The sequence below is a fragment of the Oreochromis aureus genome, linkage group 6 (genome assembly GCF_013358895.1).
Source record: "Oreochromis aureus strain Israel breed Guangdong linkage group 6, ZZ_aureus, whole genome shotgun sequence".
NCBI lineage: Eukaryota > Metazoa > Chordata > Actinopteri > Cichliformes > Cichlidae > Oreochromis > Oreochromis aureus.
In genome coordinates, this window is record NC_052947.1 from 30,344,397 (window position 1) to 30,362,342 (window position 17,946).

The 17,946-nt window shown below is 38.6% G+C and overlaps 1 protein-coding gene and 1 long non-coding RNA gene across 2 annotated transcripts; one reads left to right on the plus strand and one right to left on the minus strand.

The window, feature by feature from the left end:
- The first annotated feature begins 361 nt into the window (after positions 1–361).
- On the plus strand, positions 362–3,871 carry LOC120440564. Its single transcript, XR_005613338.1, has 4 exons — positions 362–413; positions 1,298–1,472; positions 1,617–1,768; positions 3,531–3,871. It is a non-coding gene; the product is annotated as an uncharacterized LOC120440564 (long non-coding RNA).
- Positions 3,872–8,686: 4,815 nt separating this feature from the next.
- Positions 8,687–11,934, minus strand: adra2a (adrenoceptor alpha 2A). The gene is made up of 2 exons (XM_031727445.2): positions 11,681–11,934; positions 8,687–11,503 (listed from the first exon to the last, which is right to left on the minus strand). Exon 2 carries the CDS (start codon positions 11,292–11,294, stop codon positions 10,008–10,010), a length of 1,287 nt encoding a protein of 428 aa, XP_031583305.1. The 5' UTR covers positions 11,295–11,503; positions 11,681–11,934; the 3' UTR covers positions 8,687–10,007.
- Between the last annotated feature and the right edge of the window lie 6,012 nt (positions 11,935–17,946).

The following is a 17,946-nucleotide window of genomic DNA, read 5'->3' on the forward strand; positions in this document are numbered from 1 at the left end:
AGTACACAACATTAAATAGTTAATATAACATTATGTTGGTGGCGTGAGGAACTCCAACCTAAGTTTAATATTTATTATTTTTTTTTAAGTGGGAAGGGGAGCATGTTTTTTTTCCTTTAATACAACGTCTTCCAGGGTCTTTTTCATAGGAAATCCATGTAACGTCTGTGTTAGGCTGGTCAAAAGAGCAATTAGATGAATTATTCTGGAAAAGATGGGTTGTGTGTTTTTTTTTCTTTTATTTACTTATGTAAATATATTTTTCAAGGGTTAAAGAAATGCAACATTAAATTAACAATTGTCTCTCTGTCTTTTCCCGCCCAGTGTGGTGCATTGCTGTCCTCCTGCCCTTGCTGGCAAGGCTGACATTGTGATGTAGCCTCAGTTCTTTGAGAGACAAGACAAAACAGCAGGTAAAAAGACATATTTAGTGAGAATAAAGTTAGACAACATTTTTTTGGAAATTTAAAGACTGCTAAAACAATCTAACCCAGTTTTGAAGTTTCTCATGCAGGTTAGCCTGCTCTAATCTCAACTGTGGTTTATTGTTTCATAGGTTCCATTTAAAAAGCAAGACAGTGTAGTGGTCTGTAAATTAGTCGCAGTTAGTCGCAGTGCCATTGTTCAGGGTTTAACGTCAGCTTGACAGACCCTCCAAAATTTTTCCTCCAGTGTTTCAGGGTCTGCATGGTTTAAGTTAATAACATTGATCTATAGATAGTTTTTCTTTTAACTTTTTCCCATTTTTGATACAACCCAAGCAATGTAGATCCCTTCTTTAATAATACAACAAACAGATAATAGATTGAGATGTTTTTCAGTCACTGTTGTGTTGTTGCCATGCTCTTTGCAAATTAAAAGTTAAGTCAAATTCACACACATGCAGCCATGTACAGGTGTAAATTTTGTGGTGTTTGTAGTTCAGAATTAAGACAATTTTGTTATCATATGAAGAAACATCAGCACACAGCTAATTAACAGGGGTTTGTCTGTTTTATATTGTATAAAAATAGAATACACACAGTTTGCTGCTGTTCCTCTTATTATTTATTATACACAATGACCAACAGGAAAAAACAGCCTAACATTTCAGCACAGGCCAAAATGCCAAAACATTAGGCAGTTTTTTCCTGTAATTGATCATAATTTTCATTACATAATAAATAATAAGAGAAATAGGAGCAAACCGTGTGGATTCTATTTTTGTACAGTGTGAGGCCTGCTATCCAGCATTCTTGTGGAAACCTTATTTGTAAGGGTGAGCACATTGTCTTATTGGACTCTTGTCTGTTTTTAGGGAATAATTTTATGTCTGCAAGCCGCTGGATGATCAGTTTGGAGGGCAAGATATTTTATGAGCCTGAGCAGATGCACGACTTTGGCAGCACCCTTGCTGTCTTCTTTGCGTCATACTACGTTTTCAACCTTGAGTATCAGGAGTCAGCGTCCATCACACTGGAGATGATACAGAGGTAAATACTTTACACCATTAAAGCTTACACCATTTAAGAATGAAATATATGTGATAGCTTGACTACAGTTGCAGAAACATGTAGGTGATTGCTGTAATGTATGTTTTAATTTTGAAATTAAAGCAGCCTTTTTTCCGTTAAAAGGTTCTTTGTGAGGATCCAGACATGGGAACAAAATGCCCTGCAAAACTTGGTACAAGCCGCAAGACAGGTCGTGTCGTAAAGAGGAAGGTTACAAGCATCAGCCCTCGGATCACCACCTTCCTCCAGCGGCTCTCTGGAGGACTTCCAACTAGGTAAGAATACAGAGATGATAATATCTTTTACATAGCTGATAATTATATACAGTTAAGCCCATAATTATTCATACCCCTGCCAAATTTTGACTTAAAATTACTTTTGTTCAACAAGCAAGTTATTTTTTGAGCAGAAATGACACAGGTGTCTCCCCAAAGATAATAAGACGATGTACAAGAGGCATTGTGGAAAAAAATATTTCTCAGGTTTTATTTATATTTTAGCAAAAAGTATCATGTCCAGAATTATTCATACCCTTTTCAATAATCAATAGAAAAAAGCCTTTATTGGCTATTACAGCAATCAAACGCTTCCTATAATTGCAGACCAGCTTTTTGCATGTCTCCACAGGCATTTTTGCCCATTCATCTTTAGCAATGAGCTCCAGATCTTTCAGGTTGGAGGTCTTCTTGCCATCACCCTGATCTTTAGCTCCCCTCCACAGATTCTCAATTGGATTCAAGTCAGGACTCTGGCTAGGCCACTGCAAAACGTTAATGTTGTTGTCTGCTAACCATTTCTTCACCACGTTTGCTGTATGTTTTGGGTCATTGTCGTGCTAAAATGTCCACTGGTTCCCAAGGCCAAGTTTTTCTGCAGACTGCCTGATGTTGTTGTTGAGAATCTTCATGTATTGCTCTTTTTCATGGTGCTGTTTACTGTGATTAGGTTCCCTGGTCCATTGGCTAAAAAACACCCCAAAGCATTAGGTTCCCACCACCATGTTTGACAGTGGGGATGGTGTTCTTTGGGTTGAAGCTTCTCCATTTTTATGCCAAATGAAGGCAACATCATTGTGACCAAATAATTCAATTTTGTTTCATCTGACCATAACACTGAAGACCAGAAACCTTCTTCTTTGTCCAGATGAGCATTTGCAAAGGCCAAATGAGCTTTTGCATGCCTTAGAAGTGCCTGGAGAAGTGGCGTTTTCCTTGGTCTGCATCCGTGGAACCCAGCAGTGTCCGTTGGACTGTCTGCCTTGAGACATTGCCACCAGCAGAGCCCAGATTCACCAGAATGGCCTTGGTGGTGATCCTTGGATTCTTTTTCACCTCTCTCACTATTCTCCTGGCCAGCACAGGTTTCACTTTTGGCTTCCGACAACGTCCTCTGAGATTTTCCACAGTGCGGAACATCTTGTATGTTTTAATAATACTTTGCACTGTAGCCACTGGAACTTGAAAACATTTGGATATGGCCTTGTAGCCCATTCCTCACTTGTGAGCAGCCACAATGCACAGCTGCAGGTCCTCACTGAGTTCCTTTGTCTTAGCCATGACTGTCCACAAACCACCTGCAGAGAGCTGCTGTTTTTCACCTGTATAGTTGATCAAAACAGCTATTTCCAATTAATCAGGTTAATTAGGATGCTTTAGAACAGCTTTGACTATTTGGAATGGATGGAACTTTGGATTTTCCTAGAGACTGTGACAGTTTGTAAAGGGTATGAATAATTCTGGACATGATACTTTTTGCTCAAATGTAAATAAAAGCTGAGAAATATTTTTTTCATAATGATGCGTCTTGTACATCATCTTATTATCTTTTGTGAGATGCCTGTGTCATTTCCAGTCAAAAAATAACTTGCTAGTTGAATAAAAGTAACTTTAAGTCAAAATTTGCCAGGGGTATGAATAATTATGGGCTTAACTGTACATACTGTACACACATCCATACAACAGTATGAATGATCTCAGACAGATGTGAAAAAGTGAATAACCTGAGCAAACATGAATATTGATGATGTGTCTTTGACAGGTGGTGATGAAGACTACGCTGACTACCATCCTGGTAACGGAAATCTAAATCCCATGTCACTTTCTATTTCCTGAGACCCACTGATAATTATTACATTTTGTAAATGATTTTTGTTTTACAATTGTAATAGTTTATTTAATGTTCATGCTGGTGGGTTTGTCCTGTTTTTAGTGGAATGAAAAACTGTTTTCCTTAAAAAAATCAGACACAGAAAGGTGAAGGACTGTGTAGTTTTCATGTACGCTTCTATTTATTTTGGTTATTGACATTGTTTTTATTCAGTTGAAAAATGTTTTTCTTGTTAAAAAAAATTATCAACAATAAATGTTGGTTTAATTCACTATTCTGAGACTACTTTATTCAATTATATTGTTTTTTGTAAATGTTCTTATATTGAATATGAATGTTAATATTATTTTATATGCTGTAAAACACAATTACAGTCTAAACAAATTATACTGTACACAATTACAGTGTTATACCATAAACCACATTTGCAGTACAGTGATACTATAAAACTTAATCACGGTAAGTCTTTCTAACTGTAAACCACGTTTACAGTAACGCTGCATTACCACAAACAACATTTACAGTAAAGCTGTTATACTGTAATATATGTTTACAGTAAAGTGGTTGAACTGTAAAACATCACAACAGTAAAGATACTGTAGATCAGTAATTACAGTAACTTACTGGCAATAGTGTTGCCAGTAAGTTACTGTAAAAATACAATAAAATGTCTAACAGTGCATGCTCTCAGTAGTTCAGAAGTTTCTGTTTTTATCTTCTGCTGTTCACAAATGTAAGCACTTCTGTGCTTGATGGTTTTCAGCATAGTATAGGGTGCATGGTGATGTCTTATGAATATCACGAGGAACATTAGATTTTGTTTTATTTTTTGTTCATATAAGAACAAAGACTATTCCAGCTGTCATGGGGCAAAAGGGGGGCTACAACCTAGACAGGTCACACAGGTCCATGAGTAGAAAGAAATTCCAGAAATCAAGTATTTAGAGCATTCTGAAGCCTGAACCTAATTATTTAAAATGTTGGTTATGTTTACCTTGAGCATACACCGTTGTAATAGTGTATGTGACATAACAGCATAACTACTTACAGAATGAAATGTCCCTTTCCGGGGTTGAGGAAGTTGAACTGCACAACATTAAAAACCTTGCTGAAGGGAAGAGGTTTTTCTTTAGAATATAATATAAATGTATATAAACATAAAAATGCCTAATATCTACTTTTGTATTGCATTTATATGAATAAGAATATGTATGGATTTTTTTAAACTAGTTTCATCCCTGATGTAATGATGCATCTCTGACATATATTCTGTAACTTGTGGCAATTTATTCTGTCTCAATTATAATTTTTAATACATTAATTATTTCTTATTCTATTTACTTAAAAACCAAAGTAAAGGAACTTGATTTATGTTAATAAAACTCCTGTACTATCTGTGTGCATCACAATACAACATCTTCGTCTATGTTTAGGCTCCAGTCACGTGAGATGAAATGAATATACAGGGTGCACATTATAACAAAATATCAAATTTAATGTGTTACAAAAGTGTAAAAAAACAAAAAACAAACAAAGATTAAATTAAATTAAATTAAAAACAAAGTGTAAGATAAGATGATATTAGTGTGTATCAGAGAGCATGGGATGTTGTGTAGTCTAGATTATTATATAATAAATGGATGATTGGATGATTTTTCTGGGTTTTATTTTTTTTTGAGGATTTTGTTTTGTTTTGTTTTGTTTTGTTTTGTTTTGTTTTGTTTTGTTTTGTTTTGTTTTGTTTTGTTTTGTGAGGAGGGGTTTTCTACGTGCTGTATTTCACTGTTACTAAAACTGGGTTTGACTGGCAAAAAATAGAAACGCATGTTTTGATGCTGTTGCTAAAAATTGCACACAGCTGTTAAAAGTGAGATGATGCATGTGTACACTTGTGCACTCTGGATCAGTATGATTCTTAAATGGTAGAAGCTTAAGCGTATAAATGTTTAAAAACTGTTTTTGTGCTTTTCTTTCCTTGATTGCATATTCCCAGTCCACCAGTCCACTGCGCCAACATTTTTATGAACATGACTAGAACACTAAATCCTCCATGCTATCCTTTCTCCACACAGACCAAAGTACCTCACAAGTTTAATAACCACGTTGCGTAATGCTGTGTGGGCTCTGGGACGATGAGAGCTGATTGCACTCAATCATAATGAGCTCCTGGAAAATAGATTTGTCGCAACAAATTATTCTTCAAGGGAAATATACATCGCCCTGCTTTGTTTTGTTTCTCCAGTCAGACCAGAGGTCTGACAGATAATCAGCTTGCCGTTAATGAGACTGGAATTTCATTTTAAATGACACCTGTGAAATTCTCTCTTTCCTCAAAGAGGAGCTGATAGCCAGCTAAGACTGCTAGGAAATATGATCCTTCTCTAGTCATATGTTCTTGGTGTAAATCGTAGTTTAGATGACAAGTACAGGCCTCCTGTGAAATCACAAAAAGGAAAGCAGGCAAATCAAAGTAGGAGGAAAAAAACACAGTGAGTCATCAGTAACACTGTGAATAACCATGTATATTAAAGCCACCTCAAATAGGCGGATGTCACTCTGAAAAAAAGCTGTACAGGTTGTAGTACGTGGGTGCCTCAGCCAACATTCATCGTCATCATGACCTCTTCACCCCGGCCACCTACAGCATATGTGCACAACACAGACACACCCATCCTCCCACGGCCACTTATAAGCACTCATCTCAAAACAAAGCAGCCAAGTAAAATGCAACTTTATCCCCACATGCATCCTCCATCTATCACTGATTATTTGTCCTGTATGATTTTCGAAGCATACTGACATTTTGTTCCTGTCATTTTGAGTGGTAGCTGCACTGAACCACGCTTTGCCTTTAGAGACGGATGTGCACTCTAACCTGATGATCCATGCCCTGATTCCCAGAGGCTAAATGTTTGTGTGTGTCTATGTCTGTGTGTGTGTATGTGTGTAGAGGGTCTGCTGACTTCAACAGCTGGCTTCCTCCAATAGGCAGTCAGCGAGTACATCCGCCTAATGATATCACTACTGCTCGTCGATGTGAAAGGTACAGAGGGAGAGACAGAGAGGAACAGGAGGATGAGACGAGGTAAACACACAACACATATATATCAGTTAGTATCCATTCACAAACCCCTGTGACCTGTTGTGCAATATTTCAGATCTGTCTCAAAGGAAGAGGATATCACGACGACACATACATTTAAATCAGCTATAATTGATATAATACTATAAAGTGACAATACAAAAGCACTGCAATCTGCTCAGCGCCAAAAAGCAGATGGATACTGTAACTAGTCATATTTCTCTCAGGAGTTAGCTAGAATCCACAAACAGAGCAAAAATGACAGTAAATATTGGATTACGTTCATCAGCTGTTCAGCAACCCAGCTTCAATTGAATCATAATGTTCTTGTCACACAGCTGCCGTTTGCATAAATAAGCAACTAAAGGGGTTGCCATATCAATTTACAGGGCAATATGTTGGTTTTGTTTTGACCTTCCCCCTTATTAATGTCAGTAATTGCCAGTTTAGAAATTTAATTAATGTTTATGTTAAGCAAAATGACTCTAGTTACGCAGGATTGTTTATCTATTAATATTGTGTGCTATTAATATTAGCACACTTATGTGCTGGTCACACCACATCAGTGTATATACTGTATATATGTTTATATAGCAGTATGCACACTGGCCATATACACCAGCAACAGTATGCAGTATTTATAAGAATCAATATTATGTTAATTATAAGAAGAAGCAAAAAAAAAGCATGGTTCAGTTCAATTTAGTTCAATTTTATTTATATAGGGCCAAATCACAATAATAGTCACCGCAAGGTGCTTTATACTGTAAGGTAGAGACTCATCAATACAATACAGAGAAAACCCCAACAATCAAGAAACCCCCTATGAGCAAGCACTTGGTGATAGTGGGAAGGAAAAACTCCCTTTTAACAGAAACTCACTTTAACAGTTGGGGCCGAGAGGAGGAATGAGATGGTAAATTTTTTAAATCTAACCCGGAACTCTGTTAATGTACTGTCAAGTTCTGTGAATATGCGTATTTTATTATGAAATACTTCAAAAAGTAAGTAGTGATACTTCACTTTTGTAAGGATACAAAACATCTAAACTTCCTAAATAAGTTCAGTTTAGTTTTAACTTGATGTTTAATCTTATGGCTACTCTTTCTTGACAATGGATATTTCACAACAAATATCAATGTCTATCTTTCTATTATGAGAATTCTCCAGCAAAAAACATATGAAGAGCTTATGTTCTCAACCTGCAACCTCACAGGAAGTAGAAGGACTTAAATCAGGCTCTGGGGAATCAATGAAAACTCTCTGCTCTGGGTGTTGTAAAAAAGTAACAACAAACATGTTGATTTAGGTCATAGTTTGTGACTGGCATTAATTAGGACACAGCACCCCAAGAGATTTTATGACAAATAGACTGACAGCAAAAGCTTGGCTTTCCTGTCCATTTCGAAACAAGTGACCAGAATTTGAGAAGACTTTGACTTTGATGTATTAGTTCTGTAACCTTTATTGAAAAATCACCTAACTTTTCTTTTCTCTTTTCTTTTCTACAACATAACAAAATCTCCCAGAAAATTTCTCCTCACATTCAAAATGAGCATGGAGTATCAGCACGACTGCAAACTTGTCTGTCCAGTGGGAGCTCACCCCCTGTGTTTATATGTGCTGCAAATACACTTGCACATTCTCACACACATGCACTGCCTTTTTCTCACAGACTCACCACACTTATACATGTTGTAAACGTGCAGAGAAACACTCCCTGGGCTAAATATAAGTGTACATCAGGCTGTGTTGGATAAGGTGGATACACAGAAAAACTCCCAAAAGACCATTTAGCTTTCTGAGGACTGTGCTGCTAAACTGCCTTGCTGACAGTCAAAAGGAATCCATTTACATACTCCTCCTCTGCGGGGAAAAGCTATGCTCTCTGTATTCAATGCAGAGATTATAGTTACTCAATTGTTTTTTTCACCCGTTCTTCGAAGTCTGATGGAGGGAAGACAGTGAAAAGAGAGAGAGAGAGAGATGAACCAGTCAATCAGGATCTGGTTTGACAGGCTGCATGTCTTTATTTAATGACGCATACTGTGGTAGCACAAGACAGCAAATGAACCGCTACTTCTGTGCTTCCCGTGCCTTGCATTACAACTGTATTTATCATCCAAGACGAACTCTGATATCTAAAGCTCCACTAGACAGACTTGGGATGGGAAAAAAAGATTAGAAGGGTAATTTAATTTGACATCTTACAAAAAAGAAAAAAAGTCAAGCATCTTATCACAATCTTTCTTAATTCAAAGAGCAAAAGAACATTTGCACATGTTCTGTTCAGGCTCATTAAGAGCTAAGCTCTTTGTTAATCTCTTGCAAAGGTCAGATTCAACAGACCTGCGTATTTGCACTTTTCTGTTGGAGTATCCAATTCACTGTACAAGAAGGTTTTCACACCCTTACACGGGTGACACGTGCTTTATTTTCTCCTTTGGGAACTCTTCTTTAACCCGTGATCATTTTCTGAGAACAAATTCAGACGTTTTCTTTTGTTCGTGCTGCCTTTGTGCCATTTTATTACACGCCTCTAAGTGTGTTTTGTGTGAATAAGTAAACACACAGTAACATACTGTAAATTATAACATGTCATCACCAGTCTGAAGTTTTATATGGCTCCTTGAGACTGCTTTCAGGAAATGGCCTTTATTTACTCTTTAAAAGGGTCTGCATTTTTTCCCACACCGCCATCATCATCATCATCTTAACCATCATCGTCATCAACATCATATCATAAAAAAAATTGCACAATACTGTATCCATAACAACAAAAATAGAGACAAATATTCAGACAGATCATTTTGTACAATACACTTTCATAAAATACAATACATATCATGGACTTCACTGTGTTTGTTTCTTTTATAAAAATACAAAGAGCAGTTACAATAAAACATGTTCTCACTGTGGTGTTCGGTACTTTAAGCCTCTTTTTTGTGTGAACTTGGTCAATGTTGAGGCTGTGGGTGGCAGACGTTTCGAATAGATGCTGCAAGACATGAGAGAAGTTAGCCTTCAGTTCTTCCTGCTGTATTTCAGAGAATGTTTCTTAACCCAAACAACAATCTTTCTGAAATTTTTCCAAATATTTGTGTTGCTCAAACCTAGACATGCATAAAAGAAAACAAGATTTTCTGCCAGAAAGTTCGAAAGGCAAACTTTTCCCAATAGTGCACAGGAAGCTCATCCTGGCAAAGCTTTTCCAAGCAGTAACACCTAGAGCGATCGCAAACTGGTGATCCATGCACAAAGATCAATGTCTTTTACAATTTATGTACAAGATGGCAAAACAGAACGTATGTACACGATCAAATCCATCATACATATCTCCTAGTGTCCCTCCTGCACAGAATCTTTTTGAATGACCTCCGGAAGTCATTGTTGAAGATGGTGTAAATGATGGGGTTCAGTGCACTGTTGCAATAGCCGAACCAGAAGAAAAACTTAAACAGTTTTTCAGGGACACAGCAGGACAGACACAGTGTCTTCAGCATGTATGTAAAGAAAAAGGGAAACCAGCAGATCACAAATGCTCCAATGACCACTGCCAGGACGAAAGTGAAGCGTTTCTCTCGGTTCTGACGGCCTTTCCAGCGGCTGCCCTTGGTGCTCGGCTCGCGCTTTCTGACATCATCTTCCCCTGGTTTGATTTGACTCAGTCTGGGTTTCCCCTTGGTCGATTTTTTTTTAATTGAGCATGGATTGTTCATATGATGATCAGAGGAGGATGAGTCCTCAATGTCCACCCCGTTGGCCTCCCCTTTCTCATCCTCTGCACCACCATCTCGTTTCACTTCCTCCTTCAGTTTGATGGCCTGTTCGCCATTCAGCTTGTCATGATCCTCAGCATCCCCCAGGCCGTTCTGCTTCTGGTTGGAAGCAGCGACGGTGGCAGCCTTTGGCAGATCCTTTCGCTTTCTGTCTCCGGGTGGTGCTCGCGTCCTCTTTTTGGCAATCTGGTAGATCCGAATATAGACCAGAACCATGATGATGCAAGGGAGGAAGAAAGACCCGATGCAGGAGGAGATGACATACCATTTCTCATCATTGATCCTACACGAAGGTTTAGTAACATTAGTAAAATTGTTATTGTTGTTATAATCATTTTCAGTATTCTTGTCTTTCTTCATGGTGATTAGAGGTGGGAAGGATATAACTGCTGCAATAACCCACACAATGAAGATGATGCATTTGATGCGACGCGGTGTCCTTTTCAGGTTGTACTCGATGGCCTGGGTGATGGACCAGTAGCGGTCTAAGCTGATAGCACAAAGGTGGGCAATGGAGGCAGTGCAGAAGAGAACATCAAGCGCAAGATAGATCTCACACCACACTCCACCGAAGTACCAGTATCCCATGAGCTCATTGGCCAAGGAGAAAGGCATCACAAGGGTAGCCACCAAAATGTCTGCTGATGCCAGAGACACCAAGAATAAGTTCTGGGGAGCCCGCAGGGCCCGGCTTGTAAACACAGCTATGACCACCAGGACATTACCAAACACTATCAACAGGATCATGATCGCCACCAGCACTGTGAGTGGCAGGGCAATCTGGAGGGTGTAAACTTTCATGTCTGTCTGGTTGGTCTCCATGGCACACTCCATTGGAGCAGGTTGACCCACTGCCTATCTGAGTTCACCTGAGGTTAACAAATATCATCCACCAGGAAGGACAGAGCTTGTAGCTCACAGCAGGGATGAGGAAAAGAAGCAAATGAATCACTCCTCAAGGGCTTTCCTCAGTTTTTTCTCTTTCATTGTGCACTGCCTCCTCCAAGAATTAGCCCTTATTATTTATAAGGCTGCCAGTTCATCTGAAAATATGAGGCAACATAAAGAAAAAATATCAGATCCTTCAGTGCTAATAATTCTGTTCTCACTTAACTATGACATGACTTATGCACTCATATTACCTGTCTGAGACATTAGGTGAGCAGTTGAACCTGAGTAACACTGAGAAAAGAGCGTAAAAAAGAGCGGAGCAGCCTTACCTGAGATGAGGGGCAGTGGCACAACGTGTCCAGTGCATGAGAGGCACAGGCATTAAAAAACTGTCAGTGGGTAACTTCTTTAGGCAGACCGTTTGAAAGAAAAGAGGCTCCATGTGGCAGATGAAGCGTTTCCTCTGCGTCTCCTCTCTCTCTCCTCACACAGTGATCTCTGTGCTGCATCTAGCTGTGCTCAGTAGCGGACCTAATAGAGCGCTAATCACGTTATCCCGGGCGCTGCCGTGCTTCTGTCTGCGTGTGGAGTTTCTCTCCTCAGTGTTAACCAGTGCGCCACTCCCTCTCTTTATATTCCGCACGCTGCAAAAAGTGTCCCCATCACCGGGCCACTGTGCTTCCGCGGAGTGTCAACACTGGCGTTTTGCCATGCCATGTTTATCTGGCAACATATCGCACTTAACACAAAATACGGTCTGCAAGTTTAGTGCATCGGAAAAGTATTAAATGAGGCGGAGATGGAAAAGAAAAGAAAAGAAACACACAACTGCGGTGCAACTTCTGAACAAAAACAGGTATATTTGGATCATGCGATGTTGTTAAATTTTTGTTTAATTTAATTTGTTCCCCTCCAAGAATTAATGCTCCAGGTGTTTGACATGATGCCTCGTGATCCTGATTTTTTTTAAAACAAAAAACAGCCAGAGCAAATAGATACTAAAAGGAGAATTACTGCAAGAGAAAGAACGCTTTTTTGTAGCAAAGTTGTGGAGGTTTTAATTCAGTTCACTGAGTAAGAAAATTCCCCGAGAAAACCATGAGCTAAACCACATTTTTGCAGTTCTTTTTGCTTCAAAAAGAGACTATTGAAAGCGTAAAGTACAGGCCGTGTTGGGACAGACATTTTTTGCAGTACATCTGCTAGACTCTGTTGCTAAGCAGCTGCCATGGACACACCACGTGGATATCAGAGAAGCATTTTATTACCCACCAAACCTAATTTATTTGGCCACCTTTCACACCTTTCATGTAGAACACACAAGGGAGTCCCCAAACTTTGTCGGGAGCAGACCTCACAGGCCTGTTTGCCTGAAGGATACATATGACAAAGTGGCCACAAATATGAACTGGTAGCAGAGGCTCAGGCAGATGTAGAGTATTAGCCATGTATTCCCAACCGAATCTAAAAAAAAAAAAAGCAGCCTCTTTTATAAGGAGTCCTCTCTCTCTGTGTGTGTTTCTGTGTGGCCACTTATTGAAGCAAATTCAATGATTAGCAGAACATTTTTTTTCTGTTGCCACAGACTATCTTATCAGTATCTTGTGATATAAACAGACTGCTGCCAAGTAATATTTTTCTTCAAACATCCAGGTGGTTTTCTTCTTCAGTGCAATCTCATGGTGGCTGCTGACTTACAGGGCATTAAAAGTGGATAATGATGAAAGAAGCTAAAAATTAAATTAAAACATGGTTCAAATTAAATAAATATCAAACATATTTTTGCCTTTCTATTTTTTTGGTTTGTAATCTGTCCTATGTGACTGTCTTGCCAATCAAAAACAGTTTCTTGTTGACAAAGTTGTATAGTGGGAAATGTATCACAATCTAGCCTATTCGGAGTCACTGTACTGTAGATTCTTTTTGTCTCGTGAGTGAAATAACACAGACTCCCTTTCACTATTTGTTTTTAAACTAGTCTATTCCTCCTGTCCCTGAGAAAGAGGTGGGGCACACCCTGAACAAGTCACCAGTCTATTACAGGGCTGGTTATGTTACTAATAACTTTTTATCATGTGTTTGTTAGCTTAATCAATGACTTATTGATATTTAAAATGATTTGAAGCTAAATGGCTAACAGACAAATTTAGAAGGCTGCCAACTACTTGGAGCAATCAATAAATTTTTCCCATCCTTGAAGATAAATCCTGCAAATTGCCTTACAACAAAATGATAAAAACAAAATGATAAAAAAGTTACCCAGTGACCTGAAATAAACCTGCCCAAATATTCCTTTTCAGCACCCTGACTGGATCCTCATCGTGACAAACCTTATCTCTCAACCTCCTAATTAACAGTCACTCCGAATCCCACCCAAACACTCAGAAATTTGACTATAACTATGAATAGAAACCCTTTGTCTCTTTACATGTCATGAACTCTGTTCAGCAGTTCACCTGATGTTTGAATTCAAATATTTAACTTCACCTGATGCTTGCATTACTCTGCCCAGTCCAGTTTACTTAGACTATATTTACCTGTCATATGATACATGCATTGTGTCCATAGATTAAGGATGTGCCAGGTAATCACACAACAGCTGCAACAATTTAACACTAAAAAACACATTTATCAGTATGAAAAAAGGATAAACACTGGATCTTTACTGAACGATAAATTAAACCAACAGTGGGCCAAAGCTGGAAAATGTTTTTCATAAATCTAAGACAGCAAGGGAACGTTAAAAAAGAGAGTAATGAAGAGTCAGTTTTAAGTATTACTTAAGTTTACTAGAAAGTAGCTGTTTTTCTAACTCTGACACATACAGTGTGGGCAGTATTCCTCTGACATTACATCAAAAAACATTACAAATGCAAATCCCCTCTTTTTATGTGTACAATTTATAGCTGGAGAAGCCTACGCTTTTGTTTGGTTTGGACACTTTTAGCATTTCTTTAGATTTCATCCACTGGGGGATTCATTATGGTCCAAACTCCCAGAGTCTTCCCAGAAATTCTTTCTTACCACAGAAACTGTGCTGAATGCATTGTTTGTGTTCCACTAAAAAAAATCACTCCAGCAGGGTGACTCGAAGGAGGGAAATCTTGAAGAGCTGCGGGAGGACACAGAGTACCCTGCTTATCATCAGTGTGTGCCGGGCGCACTCAGAATGCAGGAGTCAGCAGACACACTGAAAAAAAGTGTCGTGATAATCTTGACTTCAGTTGTGCTCGTCTCTCACAAACAAACTAAAGCTGCAACAGTTAATGGTGACTTCACTGTGTTTAACGCCCTGTTGGTGTCTATGCTGTAGAGAGGATAAAACTACAGCTCTAATTATGAACCAACCATATTTTAGTTTGCAATTTTAGCTAATAATACACTGATTTTTACAGTCACGTGCTTACATGTAGTGTCTAATTTTCTGATGTTTTTTCCAGGAATCTTTTGTTTTCTATTCACCCTTAATTTGATGATTTTGATCACAGAAACAGAAGTGATCAACATTGACCCTGTTCACTCCAAAGCAGGAGCAACAAGATGTGAAAGAGAAAATTGACATGATTTTAGTCAGAAACATGTAACCCAATAGCTTAATGGATTATTAGAAATTCTGTTTACTCTGCGAAGAACTTCTGTAGAAGCCATAAATCACAAACTGTCTGATAAATATGTGGAAGAGTTTTCAATGGAATTTTCTATCTAATCATAATTGAATTGACTTTAATGGAGCATAGTATAAATTCGACTTTTTTAAAAGGTCCCGCTTAAATTGCACTTCCAGTTTAGCAAAGCGTGAATGCATGAATTAACAGGTCTATAACTAAAAACCCTTTGGCACATTTCCTAAAAATACCCTTTTTTTAAGCACTTTTTCTAAGGCGTAGAAGGCCTGTTTGGGGCTGGTAAAACTCAAGCAAAAACAGACTTTTGCATGCTCAAATGACCCCATGTCACTCTAGCATGCAAAAGCTGTCAGCAGACATAAATACAGGATAATGCTTCCATAAATAATAAAATATCTATATTTATATCACTTTTATGGAAAGTCATGTCTTCAAAAAGCTTCACATTTCCTCTAGTTTTATATTGTCATTCTTTACCCTTAGTGTGAGATAAACCTTTCCTCCTGTCTTTGTCTCTCTCTGTGTGTAAGACAAGTGCCTAACCTGAGCCGAGTGACGTCACTCACACCTGTTCTCTCGGAAACGGAAGTGTGTGGTTGACCCTGTTCACTCCAAAACTGGAGCAAAAGGATGCGGAAGAGATAATTGACATGAATTTTATTGAAAACATGTAACCCGATAGCTTAATGGATTATTAGAAATTCTGTTTGCTCTGTGATTGCCTTCTGTTGAAGCCATAAACCACAAACTATCCGATAAATGTGCGGAAGGCTTTTAACGGGAAGTCAGTGAATATTCAAAGTGCCCACCTGCGAATCGCTGCTCACAGGCAGGACCCACAAAAAAGCCTGACAATCCAACTCTTGTCTGTCCTGGCTGGTGAAATGATAGCAGCCGTACAGGGAACTGGCTGACTGTTTTTGGGTAAACATTGTCTCGTGGCGCCGGTTGATGCATGAGGGCGCGCACAAAGCGCAAGGATACAGTGACACCTGTCGTCTCCAGCAAGAGCCTCCCAGCTCCGGGAGGACAGCTCCGTGGGAAAAAAGATATTTATGGGCAACACAGAGGATGAGGAAGTGGAGGAGGTCAATGAGCTCAGTGTTTTTTTCCCCCAAGTTTATGATTTCCTTTGCTGAAGACACACATGTGGGAGAAAGCACTCTCCCACAGTACATACTTGAGCGTAACTAGACGAGATGATGAACTCGGTTGATCGGGCTGATTTTCAGATGGTGGTGGTAGCTTCATGGTGACATCATGTGAGTATTATTATAGATTTATTTAAAAAGATGAAATGAAGAAAAGAAAAAAAGAAGAAAACCCCGTTTCGAGCTTAAGTTATAATACAATTTCATCTCTCCAGCAGGGGGCGGTGTTGCACTGGACTGACCGATACAGCTTCAGGCCATTAGAGAGACTGTGATTACTTAAAAGAATATAACAAACAAACATTGTTTAAAATGCACCTGCTACTCTTTTACCATCTTTCGTTACACATTATGTAGCATAAATGAAACTGTATTAACCCCAAAGGCAAGGTGAAAATAGCCAATCTGAAAGTGAATTACAGATAGATGGTGAGAACATCTGTGGCAATGCTGCATGTCATCAACCTGACAAGTGAGAAATGCTGGATGCAGACATATAAACCGCGGGCAATACTTAAGATTAGAGCAACCTATTTCTTTCCGTCATCATCAGTGGCGTTTGCAGCTGTATTCTCTGCACAGGTGAATAATGAATCACATCAGCACTTCCAAGATGAGCTGTGAACGAGAATAGGCTCAGCTCTGGCACAGGTCAGCAGCGATGCAAAACAAACAGGAAATGTGTTGTGTAGTGAGTGCTGAACTTGTCCCCGGGGGTGACAAACAAAGACTGCTTCCACTGCTTAAGTGGAACCAGTGGAAAAACATTTGTTTGTTTATTTATTTCATTTAGGACATTAGAAGAGTGTACTTTTATTACAAATGGATAAATAGATTTTTCGTTCTTTGTATTTTTAGACTGATTGCATTTTGGGCTACAATAAATCTTAATGATTTGTTATTGAAGAAACTACTAGCTCTTACAAAAGTTTCTTATCAAGGCAAAGTCCCACACCACCAGTGATGAAGCCCCAGTGCATGTTCCACTAACTGGAACAGTTTCTCTGTACAGCTGCTTGCTGTTGCCACATCTTAACAGCACAACCACCTCTTAAAATTGCCACTGTGGTTACAGTTTTGATTTTCAGAGCATGATGATTGATGATGATTGAGCATGATGACCAATGATGTTTTTGGCAGTTTTTACTAGCACTTTCTTTTAATAAATCATTCAGGTGTTTTGGATCTGTTCTCATTTTTTTCATCATGGTGGGAAAAAAAACAGCTTATTAATTTCAAGTCTCTTTTAAATTCTGATTACTGTTACCGTGGAACATTAGTGAAACGTTAATATTAATTTAATATTCCCATGCTGTGATGTCTGTCTGGAATACAAAATGGAAACAAAACGACAGAAAAATGGGGGGAAAAAATCCTGACTTTAAAAAAAAATGTGAAATTTAAATACAAGCACATGAATTTGTAAATATTTATCAGTTTATTACAGTTAAAAAGATGTATGTACATACAGAACATCACCAAACATGGTCATTTTCACTCATTTGCAAAGTAGCACTCTGCAGCTAGTTGGTATCAGAATAATTTTCTTACAATGGGGCGGCATTGATTAAGTTTACAACCAAGCACAAGAGTCAGTGTATTTCTCTTCTTTTCCAATTGCCAAATAATGCTTAATAAAGGCATATATATCCAAACAAATAAAACATCGGGGGGGGCGTTGGGGTGCTTAGTAAAACAGACTGTTGTTTAATTGCTGGTCCAGATTTCCTGTTTCAAACACACAGCTGTACACAGGTGGAAACACCTCAGACTGGATCTTGGTCACCGTGGTTAGCAATGAAGACTCACATAGAGGTA

Excerpts from the sequence above, each read along its gene's own strand:
- adra2a (XM_031727445.2), bottom strand. The coding sequence starts at position 11,294 with ATGGAGTGTGCCATGGAGACCAACCAGACAGACATGAAAGTTTACACC.